This window comes from Mastigoproctus giganteus, chromosome 7, assembly GCF_048544385.1.
Source record: "Mastigoproctus giganteus isolate SK-2022 chromosome 7, ASM4854438v1, whole genome shotgun sequence".
NCBI lineage: Eukaryota > Metazoa > Arthropoda > Arachnida > Uropygi > Thelyphonidae > Mastigoproctus > Mastigoproctus giganteus.
The window spans coordinates 42227802-42247413 of record NC_143581.1 but is presented as its reverse complement, the minus strand read 5'-3'; the positions used below and the strand labels follow the sequence as shown (position 1 = coordinate 42247413).

The window sequence follows — 19612 nt, the reverse complement described above, 5'->3', positions numbered from 1 at the left end:
GGGATATCAGAGACGTGGTGTCACACAGATATAAGGAATGCAGAACTGGAATTTGAGGAGTACAATGCGTATAGAAAGGATAGACAGGACAGGAGGGGAGGAGGGGTTATGCTATTAGTTAAAAAACACATAAAATCCAAGGAAGTGAAGCCAGTCGACATTGATGGACAGGGCAGTGTCGAGTCATTTTGGTGTGACATAAGCATAGGTAAATCAAAATTGAGAGCAGGAGTGTGCTATAGGCCTAATGACTCTGATGAGTATAATAAGATACTGTACAAGGAAATAGAATGGGCCAGTAAATCAGAAAGTCTTATAATGGGGGATTTTAATTTCCCAGATATTGACTGGAATTTGTGGGTTGGTCACTCACACACTAGCAAGGCTTTTGTGGATTTATAGGATGATTGTTTTCTACACCAGCATGTTCGGGAGGCAACTAGAGGGAGTAATACTCTTGATCTGATTATCAGTAGTGATTCTTCATGCATTAGGAATCTGCAGATAAAGAAACCACTGGGTGGCAGTGATCACAGTGTGCTGAAGTGGGATTTACTCAAGGAGGTAACTACCATCAGAGGTAAAGGGAAGGGTTTTTGCTTTCGTAAAGGCGACTATGATGGTCTGAGACAGTATTTAAATTCTATACAGTGGGACCAACTGATGATGTTACCAACAGCAAATTCAAAATGGGAAGCATTCAAGGAACTAATCTTGGAAGCTACCAGGCTTTACATACCAACCAAGAAATATTGTTCAAGGCTCAGGCCTAAATGGTTGTCAGATGAACTAATGAGACATATGGCAGAGAAGAAAAATGCATGGGATACATACAAATTAATGGGTGACATGGAAGCCTATGATAGATATAAGTTGGTCTGTAACCAAGTCACAAAGGAGATTAGGCAGGCAAAGGCAGATTATGAGAAATCCTTGGCAAAGGATGCAAAGAAAAACAGCAAAGAATTCTTTACCTATGTAAACTCTAGAAGGAAAGGGATGAATCAGATTGGTCCACTGAATATTGATGGTTCAACTGTTGATGATCCTGCTCAGGTGGCTAACAAACTAAATGAGTATTTTGCATCTATATTCACACATGAGGAGTTATTCAGGGAGAGGAATGCCAGAGGTGAATTAAACTCTGGCAGTGAGCTAGATGATTTTGTAATAACTGAGAGGAAAGTGGAGGAGAAATTGTTGAGGATAAACATAAAAAAGGCACCCGGGGTGGATGGGATCTATCCAGTTATATTAAAGGAGGCAGCAAAGGAAGTAAGCAAACCCCTAGCCATAATTATGAGAGCTTCTTTGGACTCAGGGGAGGTACCCATGGACTGGAGATGTGCAGATGTAACCCCAATTCACAAAGGAGGATCAAAGGCTGACACAAGTAATTATAGACCTGTTAGTTTAACTTTGGTTCCAGGAAAATTAATGGAGGCACTGGTTAAAGAAGCACTGCAGGATCATCTGGACAAGAATTCAGTTATAGCTCAGACACAGCATGGTTTTGTTAAGGGCAGGTCTTGTCTGACCAATTTGATTGGATACTATGATGTAGTCACAAAAGAACTGGATGCAGGGAATAACTTTGATATTATATATTTGGATCTTAGAAAGGCTTTTGATACTGTTGCACATGGAAGACTGCTGCACAAATTGGAGAAGTGTGGCATTGGAGGCAAATTGCTGCTATGGATAAAGGGATGGTTGAGTGGCAGAAGACAGAGAGTGGTAATCAATGGACACTGCTCAACGTGGACTAATGTTATTAGTGGAGTTCCTCAGGGTTCAGTGTTGGGTCCATTGTTGTTTTCTGTATTTATAAATGATATTGATGATGGTGTATCAGGCTTAATGTCCAAGTTTGCAGACGATACCAAGGTTGGCAGGGTTGTTAAGGACACTACTGATACTATGCTGCTGCAACAGGATCTGGAAGGGTTGAGCAGATGGGCTGAGAGGTGGCAAATGAAGTTTAACATTGACAAATGTAAAGTACTACATATGGGAAACAGTAACCCCAGATCAACGTATCAACTCTGTGGTGCTATGCTGACAGTGGTAGAGAATGAAAAGGACCTGGGGGTAATTGTGCAGGCAGATATGAAGTTCTCTGAGCAGTGCAGACGAGCTGCAAGAGTAGCTCATGGTGTCTTGTCAATGATATACAGGAATTTTTCTAGCAGGGACAGGGATGTGATTATTCCCTTCTTTATAAGGCATTGGTCAGGCCACACCTTGAGTACTGTATACGGGTCTGGAGGCCTCATTTCAAGAAGGATGTAGAGCTGCTGGAACGAGTACAGAGAAGGGCAACAAGATTAGTGAATGGAACAAAGGGTTGCTCTTACGAAGAAAGGCTTAAGTTTTGCAAATTACAGAGCCTGGAGACTAGGCATCGGCGAGGTGATCTGATAGAGGTGTATAAGGCTTTGAATGGCTTGAGCATGCTCAATGCCGATGGGATTCTTCCTTTTGCTCAGAATAATCACCTGAGAGGGCATAAATTTAAATTGAGGAAGGACGGATGTCGGATAGATGTGCGGAAATTTGCCTTTAGCCAGCGGGCAGTTGGTTTGTGGAATAGACTCCCATCGCTTGTTGTTGAAGTTGATAGCCTAAACAAATTTAAGGCTCAGCTGGACAGGTATTTCGAACGAACGGAGGGGTGAAATGGGAGTAGTGGTTGTTTTTGCTGATGCTGAATAAGCTTGCTTTCTTGCATCATATGCCTCTACTAATGCTAATGGGCTAACAGAAACATGGTGCCAACTGGAAATTGGGGATGACAAGTTCCACTACAGAATGTGTAATGTATTTAGAGAAGAGAAGGGGTGGTGGGGGATCATGCTTCTTAGCAAAAGCAGTGAGCGTGAAAAAAACTTTTTGCTGAATCAGAAGTTATGTCTGCCAGCAAAGAATCTGTGTGGTGTGAGTTAGAGGGATGCAAAGGTATAATGAGAGTGAGAGTAATCTACAGATCAGAAGATTGTGAAGAGTATGATGTGATTCTCTAATTGGGCAAGAAAGCATGAATGTCTTATTATGTGTGACTTAAATCTGCCCCTAACTGACTGGAATAAGTGGGAGGGAAACTCACCATGGAGAACAAAATTTTTAAATAAACTAGATGATTATTATTTGTACTAGAATGTCAGAGAAAATACTAGGGTGAGAATATTCTTGACCTCATCATTATTAACAAATCAGATGACATCACAGGGCTCAAAGCACAGGAACCATTGGCACATGATGTTTGCACAATCATTAGCAGATGAAGAAAGATGTTGCAGTGGTTAAAGGTAAAAGCACTGGTTTTACAGAAGGGACTATGACAGTTTAAGGCACTATATAGCATCTATTAAATCAGAAGATTGCAGAGGGAGAACAAATACATGTGAATTACGGAATAACTTTAAAGTAAAATTCACAGAAGCCATGAATGTATATATAAGATCAAGAAAGAACACTGCACGACCAGGATGCTGAAATGGATGAATACAGGTGCTGGCCAGTCTAACAGAGTAGAAAAAGATAGCATGTGAAAGTTACAGTGATGAAAAGTTGTTTTTGTTGTTGTTGTTTGGTTTTTAGGAGCATTAGCAACTAAGGCCATATTGCTCCGGGGATATGCAGTGGTCATTCCTTGACCTTTCTGCATCCTTTATATTTGGTGGTCATGGGTGATGAAAAGTACTGAAACCTATAACAGCTACAAGTTGATCAGTAACAGTACTTTTTGGGCTCTCAGGCTTGCCTGATAGCCCCATTTAGTGTCTCTGGTAGAAAGTGGACCCTGGGGTACCTCCTCGTGGTCAAGGTTGGGGGTCAGGGGGCAGGGGACCTGGCTCCCCTGCCCGCGAAGTCGCCAGGTTCCAGCACTCAACATAACAACACACATACTTGCACACCTTTTGCCTTTTCAGATGATACAGTGGTATATAGAGGAAACCGTGGAGACCACAATTAAACAAATACACCTTGACCTTGTAACAGTACCACAAATAAGGTTAGGGAGGCTGAGTATGAAAAGTACTGGCTATGAGAGCAAAGAATGAGAACAAGGAATTTTTCATGTATGTGAATACAAAGAAAAACAAATGAGATAGGATCCTTGTATATGGGAAAGTCTTAAATAACCCAGCTGATGTTGCTGATGAATTGAATAGGTACTTTGTATTGGTCTTTACTGAAGAAAGCCCCTTTGCGCTGAAGAGAGGCTGTGTGCAAGTGAGTTTGAGCCATATGAAATTAGTGATTTCAAAATTACTGATGACTGATTATTAGAAAAACTTTCAAGCAAAAAGGCAAGTAAGGCTCCAGGAGTTAGTAATAGTAATAATATTTACAATACAGTGCAAAAACATACAGGCTTTTGCTGCACTGGCAAAAAAAAAAAAAAAAAAAAAAACAACTGGATAAGAAAATGCAAATTATATGCTTCTCTCCTCCTCCTCACACAGGTAACTACCCAGTTGACCTTCAAATTTATTCAAACCATCAGCCTCAACTACCTGGGTGTGCAACTTGTTCCAGCAATCAATGACTCACTGGCTAAAAGAAAAGAGTCCATGGCATACACCCAGGAATTTTGAGGAAGATAACCAGAGAGTGTTACTGAACAAGTAAGATTAAGTATGTGAGCATCATTAAACTTGGGAGAGTTTCCTTTTGGACTGGAGAAGTGCTAACATATCCCAATACATAAAAGGCAGTTTTTAGAGCAAAGCTGATAACAACAGACTGGTTTGTCTGACTTCAGTGTTAGGGAAAATCTTAGAGGCAATGATTAAGAGTGCAATCAAGGGATTTATATAGATATGGGCATTCTGAATTGCACAAAACATGGTTTTGTTAAGGTAAAATCATATTTAACTAACTTGGTAGACTATTTTGGCACAGTTACTCATGACATGGAAGTAAGGAACAATTTCAACATGGATTTTAGCGAGGCATTTGACAGTCCTTCATGAGGGGTTACTGTATAAGCTGAATTGTTGGGTGGCTGCAGGGCAGAAGGCAGAAAAAGTGGGTGACATGCAGAGGGTTGTGATTAATTGATCTACAGATTGGTGTAAAGTCAGACCTGGAGACCCCAAGGATTGGTTCTCGTACCACTGTTCTTTCTGATTTTCATAAACAACATAGACGAAGGGATAAAGGGCATGTTGAAATTTGCAGGCAATGTAAAGATTAGAAGGGTTGCTAATGACCAGTGCCAAGCAGTACTCCTTTAGGATGACTTGAACAGGCTTCAAGAATGGTCCGAAAAGTAGCAGCTATGTTTTAATGCAGCAAAATGCAAGGTATTATACTTGGAGCATACCAACCCAAAAATAAATCATCAAATAGGCCTCTGGGGTTGGGAATATTCATGTTCATAATAACTGCACGATCCTACACCAACCGTTATAAACTTTTATTAAATAAAATAAATTAGAGTTGTGTTGTATTAAGATAATAATAATAAAAAGTTATTGCAGTTATTGTGAAGACCAAAAATAAATTATACACTTGATGGAGTTAAATTAAAAACTGTTGAAGAAGAGAAATAATATGGGAGTTATAAAATAGAAGGAAATATGGGAGTTATAAAATAGAAGGAAATATGGAAGTTATAAAATAGACTGACTTGGAAGTTTTCTGAGCGGTGTAAACAGGCAGCCAGGAAAGCCCATGGTGTCCTATCAACATTTATTGAACATTATCCTGTAAGGATAGAGGGGTCATAAACTCACTGTATAAGGTGATTGTAAGACTGCATTTGAAATACTGTGTCCAAGTGTGAAGATCTTATCTAAAAAAAGATATTGACAAATGGGCAACCATACAAGGAAAGACTTTGATTATGTGGGCTACAGAGCTTGGCAACCAGGCACCTTATAGGGGACCTGATTGAGATTTATAAGGCTCTGAGATGGGTTAGTAAAATGAATGAAGGTGGAATTTTCACTGTTATAATGAATTCTACAATGAGGGGCCATAAATTCAAATTAAAGGATATGAGGTTTAGACTAGATAGAAATTTTCTTTTAATCAGCGGGTTGTTGACTACTGGAACAAGCTGTCGCTGCAGGTAGTTGAGTCTGAAAATTCAAAGGTCAACTGGATAGTTACGTGCTTAAGGAGGGAAGTGCATAATTTGTATTTTCTTATCTACTTTTCTTTTTTTTTTTTTTGGCCAGTGCGGCAAAAGCCTGCACTATATGACTATAGTAATACTAACACTAATATATCTGAAACCCATCAGTCTGTTACAGAATAAAAAAAAATAAATAAATAAAAAAAATAAGAAATACAGTGAAATAAATACCTATGTTGTGTCAACCTGTAAACAGAAATTGGATATTTGCAAAAGATTAACAAAAAGTGAAATTCATAAAGGAGTATGAACTTGGTTTTTGACTTTTTGACAATTTATAATGCAAAAGCACAATTTCCAATAAGTTCTCAGTAATGAAGTGTTATTTTAAATTTAAGCGAAAGGAAATAAAGTATAATGCATACACTGGCGTGCCTAAAAAGTTTAATTTTGCATTATGGCATTTCATTGCATAATGCAGCCACCTGCAAGAGTACTGCTCATCTAACAGGCTCCCCCACCACCAGTTTTTCCATACATTTCAGGTGATTGCACTTTTATTGTACAATAAAATATAACATAAATAAAAATAAAAACATTGCCTTTCGTGGTGACATGCATTAATTAGTTATCAGTAATTTGAAACAAGAGTGGAAATATTATTAATCATCATTCCAGCTAAAATCTGATCTCTTCAAAAAAAAATCTTCCAAATTTTGATTTACAAAAGTTGGCAGGTATGAATATGGTAATAAGTAGTTTCATCTGAATGTGTTGCAGAGGAAATTCGTTTTCAAAAATACTATGGTAAGAACAAGTACATTTTACTAAACTGTAAGCTCTTTAGAGCAGTTATTGTTTAGTGTAGTGTTTTCTGCTAACAATACTGCATTTTAGTTATGAAATAAAATGTCATTATTTGAAACATTTTCAAGTGAATATGTCATGGCTACCAACTTACCTCAATAAGGAAACTGCAAATATACAAGCATGGACTGTTTTTGTGTGTGAATGTGGATATGGATATGCAGAGGGAGGGGGAAGGCGAAAGGATAGTAATAGCCATATAGTGCAAGGAAGCCACAGGCTTTTGGCCGAGGGGGGGGGACCCACAAGTAGATAAGAAAACACAAATTATTTTCTTCCCCCCACAACAGGTAACTATCCAGTTGACCTTTGAATTTATTCAAACTGTCAGCCTCAACTACATGTGGAGGCAACCTGTTCCAGTAATCAACGACTCGCTGGTTAAAAGAAAACTTCCTACAATCAAGTCTAAACCTCTTCCCTATAATTTGAATTTATACCACCAAGTTCTGGAATTCTCTACAACAGTGAAAATTCTGCCTTCATTCATTTTACTAAACCCTCTCAGAGCCATATAAACCTCAATCTGGTCACTGACCTCAGAATGAACTAAAAAAATATCAACCTGAATCAATGAATCCACATAATTGGAGTCTTTCCTCATATGGTCAAGCTTTTCCCAATCTCACAATGCAAGTTGCCCATCTTTGGACCCTTTCAAGATCAATGTCCTTTTTTTTGTTTTTTTTCAGATGAGGTCACCGGTATTCCAAATGTATATCCACATTTGGAATACTGGAATTGCGAATATTGAACACAGTATTCCAAATGTGGTCTTACAATTGCCTTATATAGTGGGACTATGACCTCCCCATCTCTCGAGGATAGCATTCAATAAATTATTGATAGATACCATGGACTTTCCTGGCTGCCTGTTCACATTGCTCAGAAAACTTCATATCTGTCCATATTATAATTTGCAGTTCCTCTCCTTCCACTGTTTTTAATTCAACCCCACCAAGCATATATTTTATTTCGGTGTTGCTATTCCCCAAGTGTCAGACCATGTATTTTGCTGCATTAAAACATAGCTATCACTTTTCTGACCATTCTTGTAACCTGTTCAAGTCATCCTGAAGAAGCACTGCTTCTTCAGAATGACTTGAACTGATCATTAACTACTCTACCAATCTGTCATCTGCAAATTTTGACATCAAGCCTTCTATCCCATTGTTGATGTCATTTATGGAAATCATAAACAACAGTGGTCCAAGAACCGATCCTTGAAGGACTCCAACTTCTGACTTAACACCAACTGAAGAATATCCACTAATCACAACCTTCTGACCGGCAGCCACCCAGAAATCCATCTTACAATTTTTCCAGTAATCCCAACACGTTCCAGCTTGTACACTAACCTCTCATGAGGGATTGAAGGCCGCCATAGCCTAGTGGTCAGGCGCGCGGATGCATAAGTACACGTGCCTTGAGTGACCGGAGTTCAAGTCCGTGACTGCTGAATAAGGTACTGTTTCTTGATTCTGTTATCTTGTGAACTCCTCTGACCGTTTGGTCGTCCCGGAGTATAAATAGAAAAAAATAATAATAAATTAAATAAATGCCTTGTTAAAATCCAAATAAACAATTTCAACAGTTATTTGTGAAAACAACTGTGTCAAAATAGCCTACTAAGTTAGTTAAACATAATTTTCTTTCACAAAACCATGTTGTGCTATTTAGAATACTATATCTATCTAAATGTCCCTTGATTGTACTCTTAATCACTGCCTCTAAGATTTTCCCTACCACTGAAGCCAGACTAATCAGTCTGTAGTTATTAACTTCGCTCTTAGAACTGCCTCTTATGTACTGGTCATACATTGGCACTTCTCCAATCCAAACGAATCTCTGCTGCATTCACAGATGCCCTCATAATTAATTTAATTAGTTCAATACACTCTCTAGTAGCCTCCCCCAAAAATTACTGGGTATATGGCATCAACTCCCGTAGCCTTACTTGCTTTTATGCATGAAAATTTTTCTAATAAACAATCATCTGTAATTTCAAAATTACAACTCGGCCTCATTCACACAGCCTCTTCTCAACACAAAGGGTCTTTCTTCAGTAAGGACAGATGCAAAGTACCTGTTCAATTCAACTGCAACATCAGCTGGGTTGTCTAAGGCCTTCCCCACACCCAGTGCACAAAGGTCTAATTGATTCACTTTTTTCTTCCTTGTATTCATATACAAGAAAATTCCTTATTCTCCACTCTTTGCTCTGTTGGCCAGTGGTTTCTCATATGTAGCCTTGGCCTCTCTGACCTTATCTGTGGTACTATTACAAATCAACTTGTAGCTGTTGTAGGTTTCAGTAATTTTTATTTCTCTGTAACTACCCCATATTATCTTTTTGATGATTCAACCTGGTACCATATAAAAAGCTAACTTTACTGAAATATAATAGAGAATATCTTACTTCAAATAACCGTAAATCAGCTGGTACTCTGTCACCAATATTCAATAATACAATATCTCCTGGAACTAAATTTCTTGCTAAGAATGTTTCACGATGGCCATTACGAAGGCTGTAGATAAAAATATATATCAAAAAGTTAATTAGTCATATCTGCAAAAGATTTAGAAGTTAAAATCAGGTCATATTAATAAGGGAAATAGTAATTTTTCATATTTACAACACATAATAAATGAGTACAAAATAACTTTTAAACTGCAGGGCAGTTGCAGAATTTAAAGCAAGAAGGGAAAAGCATCACAAAGCTACAAGCAAAGAAATTGTTGTGAACATAATAGTTACAGTGCTACCTCAACATATCATGCTCTGGGATACATAAAAGTGTGATCATGTGTGCCAAGAGGGGGAAAAAAATAAAAATTCAGGTTATGACATAATAAAAATTCACAATATATGCCGACAAATGCAAACTCTACCTCAGAGGTGAACCAGCTGCTGCAGTGGCTTCCAAAGTATGGTCCACTGAGCTACTGTGTTCTTCTTTTGTGGTATGTTTCCTTAATCAGACAAATTTTTATGAACAGGACTTATATGAGAGTAATCACTGTAGACATGGTTTCTTTTCAATTTCATCTCACTTTCAGAGATAAAATAAAAAATATATATCAATGAAGCATTAATTGCACACAAGGAAACTTGCAAAATTTAAATATTTTCTTCTGAGAGGAGAAATCAGTTACCATATCTGTCAGCTGCAATTCAGTTATAAAATAAATTCTGGTAAGCAACAGCACATGACATCCCTTTTCAAAGCTAAGAAATCACATTCAGAAGGGAAAAACTGCCAAAGGCAGTTTTCGCTAATCTAAATGTGATATCAGCATTCTCGGTAATTAAACTACAAAAATATGAGATTCAGTTCTGCTGTTTATAGCACCCTTGAGGAGGAGTTTGTTTGTTTGTTATTTGGAGCATTAGCAACTAAGGCCATATTGCTCCGGGGATATGCGGTGGTCATTCCCTGACCTTTCCGCAACCTCCGTATTTGGTGGTCACAGGCTAGAACCCCGGTCTAATCGAGAAGTGTGTGCTACGCACTGCTGCTCCTGCCCATCTGGCTACGAAGGCGCTCCTTGAGGAGGAAAAATAAAAGAAAAGAAGAAAAAAGGTCCACAGTCTGATTCAGAACATAACCCAGCCAAAATACACTATTATGAAGAATGATTTCTGATAATGATGATTTTTTGCTCTGCTACAATTTCCAGATCCAGGAATGCATTAATTGCCTAACTCAAGGGATACCTTTTCTTTTAGGAAAAAAATAAGTGTCCCCCCCCCTTCTTCTAAAATGGCATGGAAAAGTGTAAGTCTTTCATTTAAAGTTATAATGGTTACACAGCTCTGTGTTCCTGAGTTTTGCAAGCATTTTCAAAAGGCACCACCGCCATTCAACTTCCCTTAGCATTAACAGATAAAGGACTGCCCTGGAGTTCAGGGAACCTGGTATGAGAATTAATATTTGGTTTATCCAGTCCTTTTGCTGGACTGAACTACACTCACTTATTAAGATTCGGGACCCTTTTCAATTAGGGAGAATATATTGCAGCCACAGAGCTGCAGTATTGAATGTTGGTACATTTTCCAATTAAGCTTTATTACTTTGTAGCAGAGAATGGGGATCAAAAGAGGGAGATAGGTTTAGCTTCATTTGTTTTCACATGACATATAATCAAGTTACTGTACTCGTTCATAAAGCTTGTGGAACCAAAAACTTAACAGGACCCCAAATATGTGACATCACTGTAAATAGCTTTACATCGATATTTATGAAATGCTAATTACATAACTGAGTGGTTCCTTGGTTCCTTATTTCCTATTTATGTGCTATAGTAGTAGTAGTGGCATGTGATGCAAGAAAGCAAATGTATGAGCTTATGCAGCACCAGCCAAAAAAAATAAATAAATAAAAATAATCACACCATTCCCTCCAAATGCCTGTCCAGTTCCTCCTTAAATTTATTCAACCTATCAACTTCCACAACGACAGATGGAAGTTTGTTCCAGCAATTAACCACCCGCTGGTTAAAGGCAAATTTCCGCACATCTATTCTACATATGTCCTTTCTTAATTTGAATTTATGCCGCCTTAGGTTCGTAATCTGAACAAGTGGAAGGATCCCATCAGAATTCAGCGTGCTGAACCCATTCAAGGCCTTATACACCTCAATCAGATCACCGCACAGGTGCCTAGCTCCAGCCACTGCAATTTGCAGAACTTAAGCCTCTCTTGATAAGAGGATCCCTTCATTCCCCTCACCAATCTTGTTGCCCTTCTCTGTACACGCTCAAGTAAATCTACATCCTTCCTAAAATGAGGCTTCCAGACCTGTACGCAGTACTCAACGCGTGGCCTGACCATTGCCTTATACAGAGGGATAATCACCTCCTTTTCCCTGCTAGCAAAATTCCTATATATCATTGACAAAACCCCATGACCTGCCCTGGCAGCCTGTCTGCATTGCTCAGAAAACTTCATATCTGACTGCACAATTACTCCCAGGTCTTTTTCATTTTCTACCACCTTAAGTGTAGTACTACACAGTTGGTACGTTTCTCTGGGGTAATAGGATCACAACCAACTATGTTCTACATAGTACAATGTATGTTCTTCCTCCTGCAAGAATACTACGAATAACCATCTCTTATGCTTAACCCTATGTTTTCACTATGCATATATATGTATACCTGCCAAGGTTTAGAAACCAGATTTGTAAAATTTTTAATACAGATCTATCTTTCTATCAGAATGTTTTTCTGAAATCAATAATAATAAATAATAATTAATACAAGTTATACAGTTTACTGTGAAAATTATGATTATTATTAAATGCAATAACCATATTTTACAGCTGCTTACTTCATTTATGTGATCTAAATGTAGTTCTATTTTAATTCCAGTTTTCTTCAATTGCATAGTACTGTCTTCCACAACATTCTTTATTGTAAATGGAAAGGTACATATTAATACATGTGAAGAGGTCAAAATTAATTAATTCTACTTACAAAACCAGTCTCCAAAATTACAAGATATTATTATTTTATTATTATTATTAGCCATATGGTGCAAAGAAGACTGAGGCTTATGCTGCACCAGCCAAAAAAAAAAAAAAAAAATTCTGAATTACTGAGAGAGAGAGAGAGAGAGAGAAGTAGAAGGAAATCACCAAGAAAGAGAAGAATGATGATATCCAGCTCAGGACCCTGGGTGTACCAAGTCCATACTCACCAGATGTGAGCCCCAGGGGTTGAAAGTTTTAAAGTATTAAAAGTTAAAGTTTTAAGAAAATACAGATACTTCTCAAAACATATGAAAAATACAGTGATTACCTTTATTTTTTTGCTATAGGATGGCTTCTTTTGACCACTCTCCTAGTGCAACGTGTTAACGATTAATTTATAACAACGATATAATTATAAGATTAATTAAACGCCTTCCCCACTGTTGATGTTGAAGTCGTGTGTCATTCATCAAAAGAATGACATATGTTGGCAATGTTCACATGAGTCACAGCCACAGGCTTCAACATCCAACAATTAACCATCACATCACGCAGTTCATATAAATGACTAGCAGTACATGTTCCACACTCTTAACTCTCAGTTTGACTGATGAAGGTTAACAAACTAACTGAAAGCTTTTGTAGGTATTTAATTTAATCTATGTTGCGTTTTCCAATTAATATTAAACTTTTCATTATTTATTCTGTCTCCATTTCACTCTGCATCATGCAATAATAAGTAATTTATAGTAATTGTGTTGGATATTTATTATTTTTGTTTCATTAAAACTGAATACATATGTTGTTCATTTATTGCATGATATGACAGTTCCAATGCATTTGATCGACCTGCCCAAACAGAAGCTTTGTGTTGTTTTGCTTGACTCTAAACCACCCCCATGGTAGAACATACATAAACCGCATCGCAGTTTTTACGTGCAATACTGTATACAAGATCACGTTGTAATTGAAAAATGGTGTTTAAAGGTAGATTTCTAAAAAATGTATATAATTTATTCATAGGCTTGGCTGATTTTCATGTCATAAGGTATTGTAATAAAATGTTTTTTGTCCATGTCAAGTTTACGTACGTTATGTGTTTCTCGATTTTTATTTATTTTTTTCCATGCTAAAGTTTTAACTTTGTTTATAATGGTTAAAGAGTAACCCCTGTTTATAAATCTCTTTGTTAGCTCATTTATTTCTGTCGTTAATAAAATCTGGGAGGAAGAATATTTAAATGTGTTAATAAACTGATTCAACATGACTGATTTTTTATATGAATAAGGGTGGTAACTATGGAAATGTAAAAGTATTCCTTTATTAGTGGGTTTTCTATATATATTAATATTTAATTTATGAACTAATCTATGTATGGTAAAATTTAAGAAATTAATGGACTGTGTTTCTGCTTCTATTTCCAATGTAAATTTTAATCCTGAATGAATATTATTAAAAACATGTAATACATTATTTATGGTCAAATTATCTGTAATAATCAAAATGTCATCCAGGTATCTTCCATAATATGTAATCTGTGGCAAGAATGGGTTAAGATGCAACTTCTGTAATTTATCCAAGTATAACTCAGCAATGAGTCCACTGATGTTTAGGCCCATTGGTAGACCAAAAATCTGTCTATAAATTTTGTCTTGAAAGAGAATATAATTGACATTTACTAATAATTTTGTCAGTTCAAAGATTCTATCTTTGGGAAGTCTAAAGATTATTAATCTTTATACTGTCATCATTTAGAAGGTTCCAAACTATGTCTAAAGCATATGGAACATTTACATTTGTATATAGTGAGACCACATCCAATGAATATAGCTTATTATCCATTTTAACATGTAGGTCTTTAAGGGAATAATGCACTGTAATTTTTAATGTTTATGTTAAATGTTCTCTAAATGATTTTAGAATTGGATAAATAAACATGGCTAATGAAGCAAAGGCAGAATTCTTATATGACACAATCGGATGTACTGAGTATCCTGTTTTGTGTAATTTTACTTGGCCAAATAAGGTTGGGACATTATAAGTATGAGCTTTAATTTGTTTTCGCTGGGCCATAGTAATATGCTCATCCTTCCTATAAATCGTGAGCATTTTATTATTTTTATTAACTATACTGTTAAACACACGTGGCTCGACCTCATGATATGTCATTGTATCTGAAATGATTGTGTATAATTTGTTTATATAATCTCCTTTATCAAGAATAACTACTGTATCACCCTTATCGGCCTTCTGAATAATGATATCGCGATTTTCTCTAAGTATATGCAATGCTACGACTTCCTCTTTATTTAATTTTTGATGAACTAGAAGAGATAATTTGATTTATGATACGATTAGCCTGTTGGATCAATGTATTTTTTTGAGGTAAATCTATAGGTACGAATTCAAGATCAATAATCATTTGTTTCTTGGGAAGAATTGGTGGACGTAAATTATAATTTAAACCTTTATTTAATAAAGCTATTTGTTGAGGAGTGAGTGTACAGGATGATAAGTTCTTTACATTATTGACTTGCGGAAGGTCACTATATGAACCATTGTGTAAATAGCATTTATTAGTTTGATCGTTCACCAAGATGTCATTAGTATAAGGCATATTTTTACTGTGAAAGGTGTATGAAATTTTATCCACATTACAAGTGTTTGGGGGTTCCCCATGTTCCGCATAGTGATTATATGAGCAGCAATAACCTCTATTATAAGGAAAACCCCTAAGGGCTTGTAGTTTCAAAAAATGTCTATTTTTTAATGTAATGGCTTGAGCTTCAATCTTTAATTGAATGACAGACTTAAAATTATTCCAATCATTAATGTTTAGATGTTTTTTAAAATTATTACAATATCATTGAATATCTTTAAAATATTTTTTTTAAGGCTGAATCAAGAATTTAAAGCTAACTTAACTATGTTTCTATACTTAATACAAACTAAATTATGCATTCCAGGAATTGACAAACCTAACAGTAGTTTGGCAAATTTTGGGGTTAAATTCTCAGAAAGACATTGCTTTAAAAACCAAATATGATATTTTTGAGCCATATGTTTTAATGTAATTCTAGTATAGTCTTGTTTTAACCCTGTTAACCATTCAGTCCTTATACTCTGAAAGGATGTTTAACAAATATATATTAATGGGAAATAAGTAGCATCACTATAAAACAAATGGGCGAAATATAAATCCTAAAAAAGTAGTATTAAAATTTTGAGGAGAGGGAGAAGTGTGAGGAAAGTCAATGAAGGGGATATAATAAGTAAATTTGACAATAGAGAGCTATTAAATGCTCGATTATTCCTATATTCTATTATCTAATGAGATGCAACAGGAGTAACCTGTATTTTTTTGCTATACAATGACTTCTTTCAACCAACTCTTCTAGTCCAATGTGTTAACAATTAATTTGTAACAATTTAATTATAAGATTAATTAAACATCTTCCCCACTGTCAGAAAAGTAGCGGGTTAATAAATATAATAAAACACTTGTGATTCATAGGGATGAGCATATTACTATGGCCCAGCGAAAAACTCATACTTATAATGTCCCAACCTTATTTGGCCAAGTAAAATTACACAAAACAAGATACCCAATACATCCGATTGTCATATAATAATTCTGCCTTTGTTTCATTAGCTATGTTTATTTATCCAATTCTAAAATCATTTAGAGAACATTTAACATATAACATTAAAAATTACGATGCATTATTCATGTCCCTTAAAGACTTTCATATTAAAAAAGATAATAAGCTATTTTTCATTGGATGTGGCCTCACTATATACAAATGTAAATGTTCCATATGCTTTAGACATAGTTTGGAACCTTTTAAATGATGACAATATAAAGATTACTAGATTTTAGTATATATAGAATACCCACTAATAAAGGAATGCTTTTACATTTCCATAGTTACCACCCCTATTCATATAAAAAATCAGCCATGTTGAATCAATTTATTAATGCATTTAAATATTCTTCCTCCCAGATTTTATTAACGACAGAAATAAATGAGCTAACAAAGAGATTTATAAACAGGAGTTACCCTTTAACCGCTATAAACAAAGTTAAAACTTTAGCATGGAAAAAAAATAAATAAAAATCGAGAAACACATAACATGGACAAAAAACATTTTCCATGCTAATTTATTTCTGTCGTTAACAAAAAACATTTATTAACGACAGAAATAAATGAGCTAACAAAGAGATTTATAAACAGGAGTTACCCTTTAACCGCTATAAACAAAGTTAAAACTTTAGCATGGAAAAAAATAAATAAAAATCGAGAAACACATAACATGGACAAAAAACATTTTATTACAATACCTTATGTCGTGCAATGGTATAACAAACTTAATCAAATATGTAAAGGTACTGACATGAAAATCATAGCCAACCCTATGAATAAATTATATATGTTTTTTAGAAACCTACCTTTAAACACCATTTATCAATTGCAACATTTTAGCATTAGCAGAGGCATTTGATGCAAGAAAGCAAGCTTATGCAGCATCAGCCAAAAAAAATTAAAAAAAAAATAATAAAAAAAAAATAAATAAACACTTCCACTTCACCCCTCTGTTCGTTCGAAATACCTGTCCAGCTGAGCCTTAAACTTATTTAGGCTATCAACTTCCACGACAAGGGATGGCAGTCTGTTCCACCAACCAACCAACCAACCAACCACCCGCTTGGCTAAAGGCAAATTTCCTCACGTCTATCCTACATCAGTCTTTCCTCAATTTGAATTTATGCCCTCTCAGGTGATTATTCTGAGCAAGAGGAAGAAACCCATCAGCATTGAGCATGCTCAGACCATTCAAGGCTTTATACACCTCTATCAGATCACCTCGCTGGTGCCTAGTCTCCAAACACTGTAATTTGCAAAACTTAAGCCTTTCTTTGCACGAGCACCCCTTTGTTCCATTCACTAATCTTGTTGCCCTTCTCTGTACTCGTTCCAGCATCTCTACATCCTTCTTGAAATGAGGCCTCCAGACCTGTATACAGTACTCTAGTTGTGGCCTGACCATTGCATTATACAAGGGAATAATCACCTCCTTATCCCTGATAGAAAAATTCCTATATATCATCGATAATACACCATGAGCTACTCTTGCAGCCCGTCTGCACTGCTGAGAAAACTTCATATCTGCCTGCACGACCACCCCCAGGTTCCTTTCATTCTCTACCACTGTCAGTGTAGTACCACAGAGTTGATATGTTGCTCTGGGGTTGCTGCTTCCCATATGTAGTAGTTTACACTTGTCAATGTTAAACTTAATTTGTCAAATCTCAGCCCATCCTCATCTATTCTAGATCCCGTTGTAGCAGCGTACTGACATTAGTGTCCTTAACAGCCATGCCAACCTTCGTATCGTCTGCACACTTGGACATTAAGCTTGATATACCATCAACAATATCATTTATAAATACAGAAAACAATAATGGACCCAATACTGAACCCTGAGGGACTCCACTAATAACATTAGTCCATGATGAGCAGTGTCCATTGATTACCAGTCTCTGTCTTCTCCCCCTCAACCACCCCTTTATCCATAGCAGCAATTTGCCTCCAATGCCACACTGCTCCAATTTGTGCAGCAGTTTTCCATGTGCAACAGTATCAAAAGCCTTTCTAAGATCCTAGTATATAATATCAAAGTTATTCCCTGCATCCAATTCTTTTGTGACTGCATCATAGTATCCAATCAAACTGGTCAGGCAAGACTTCCCCTTAACAAAACCATGCTGTGTCTGAGCTATAACTGAAGTCTTGAATAGATGATCCTGCAATGCTTCTTTAACCAGTGCCTCCATTAATTTTCCGAAAACAGAAGTTAAACTAACAGGTCTATAATTACTTGTGTCGCCCTTCGATCCTCATTTGTGAATTGGGGTCACATTTGCACATCTCCAGTCCATGGGTACTTCCCCTGAGTCCAAGGAAGCTCTCATAATTATGGCTAGGGGTTTGCTTACTTCCTTTGCTGCCTCCTTTAATATAAATGGATAGATCCCATCCACCCCAGGTGCCTTTCTTGTATTTTATCTTCAACAATTTCAACTCCACTTTACTCTCAGTTATTACAAGATTCTCTAGCTTACTGCCAGAGTTGAATACACCTCTGGCATTCCCCTCGCTGAATAACTCCTCGTGTGTGAATGTCGATGCAAAATATTCATTTAGTTTGTTAGCTACCTGAGCAGGATCATCAACAGTTGACCCATCGATATCAAGTGGACCAATCTGATTCATTCCATTCCTTCTAAATTTTACATAAGTAAAGAACTCTTTGCTGTTTTTCTTTGCATCCTTTGCCAAAGATTTCTCTTTTGGCTGATGCTGCATAAGCTTGCTTTCTTGCATCAAATGCCTCTACTAATGCTAAAATACTAATAAGTTCTTTGAATGCTTCCCATTTTGAATTTGCTGTTGGTAACACCATCAGTTGGTCCCACTGTATAGAATTTTAATACTGTCCCAGTCCATCGTAGTTGCCTTTACGAAAGCAATAACCCTTCCCTTTACCCCTAATGGTAGTTACCTCTTTGAGCAAATCCCACTTCAGCACACTGTGATCACTGCCACCTATCGGTTCATTTACCTGCAGATTCTTAATGCATGAAGAATCACTACTGATAATCAAATCAAGAGTATTACTCCCTCTAGTTCCCTGCCAAACATGCTGATGTAGAAAACAATCATCCAATAAATCCACAAAAGCCTTGCTAGTGAGTGAGTGACCAATCCACAAATTCCAGTCAATATCTCGGAAATTAAAATCCCCTATTATAATACCCTCTGATTTACTGTCCCACTCTATTTATTTATTATTTCCCTGTACAGTTTCTTATTATACTTATCAGAGTCATTAGGCCTATAGCACACTCCTACTCTCAATTTTGATTTCCCAGTGCTTATGTCACACCAAACTGACTCGACACTGCACTGTCCAGCAATGTTGACTGGCTTCACTTCCTTGGATTTTATGTATTTCTTAACTAATAGCATAACCCCTCCTCCCTTCCTATCCTATCTGTAGACATTGTACTCCCCAAATTCCAGTTCTGCATTCCTTATATCTGTGTAACACCACATCTCTGAAATCCCCACAATATCTGCCTTTGATGTTTTGAGCAATACCTCAAATTCATCAAATTTA

At 36.5% G+C, this 19612-nt stretch overlaps 1 protein-coding gene across 4 annotated transcripts in view; it reads right to left on the bottom strand.

The window, feature by feature from the left end:
* Positions 1-19612, bottom strand: part of SPoCk (secretory pathway calcium atpase) — a 461326-nt gene that overhangs the window by 247905 nt on the left and 193809 nt on the right. For all 4 annotated transcript variants that reach the window (XM_090376865.1, XM_090376868.1, XM_090376866.1 and 1 more), the window contains exon 6: positions 9375-9483. In XM_090376865.1, coding sequence (XP_090232991.1) covers positions 9375-9483 — 109 coding nt within the window. The remainder of the gene's footprint in view (positions 1-9374; positions 9484-19612) is intronic.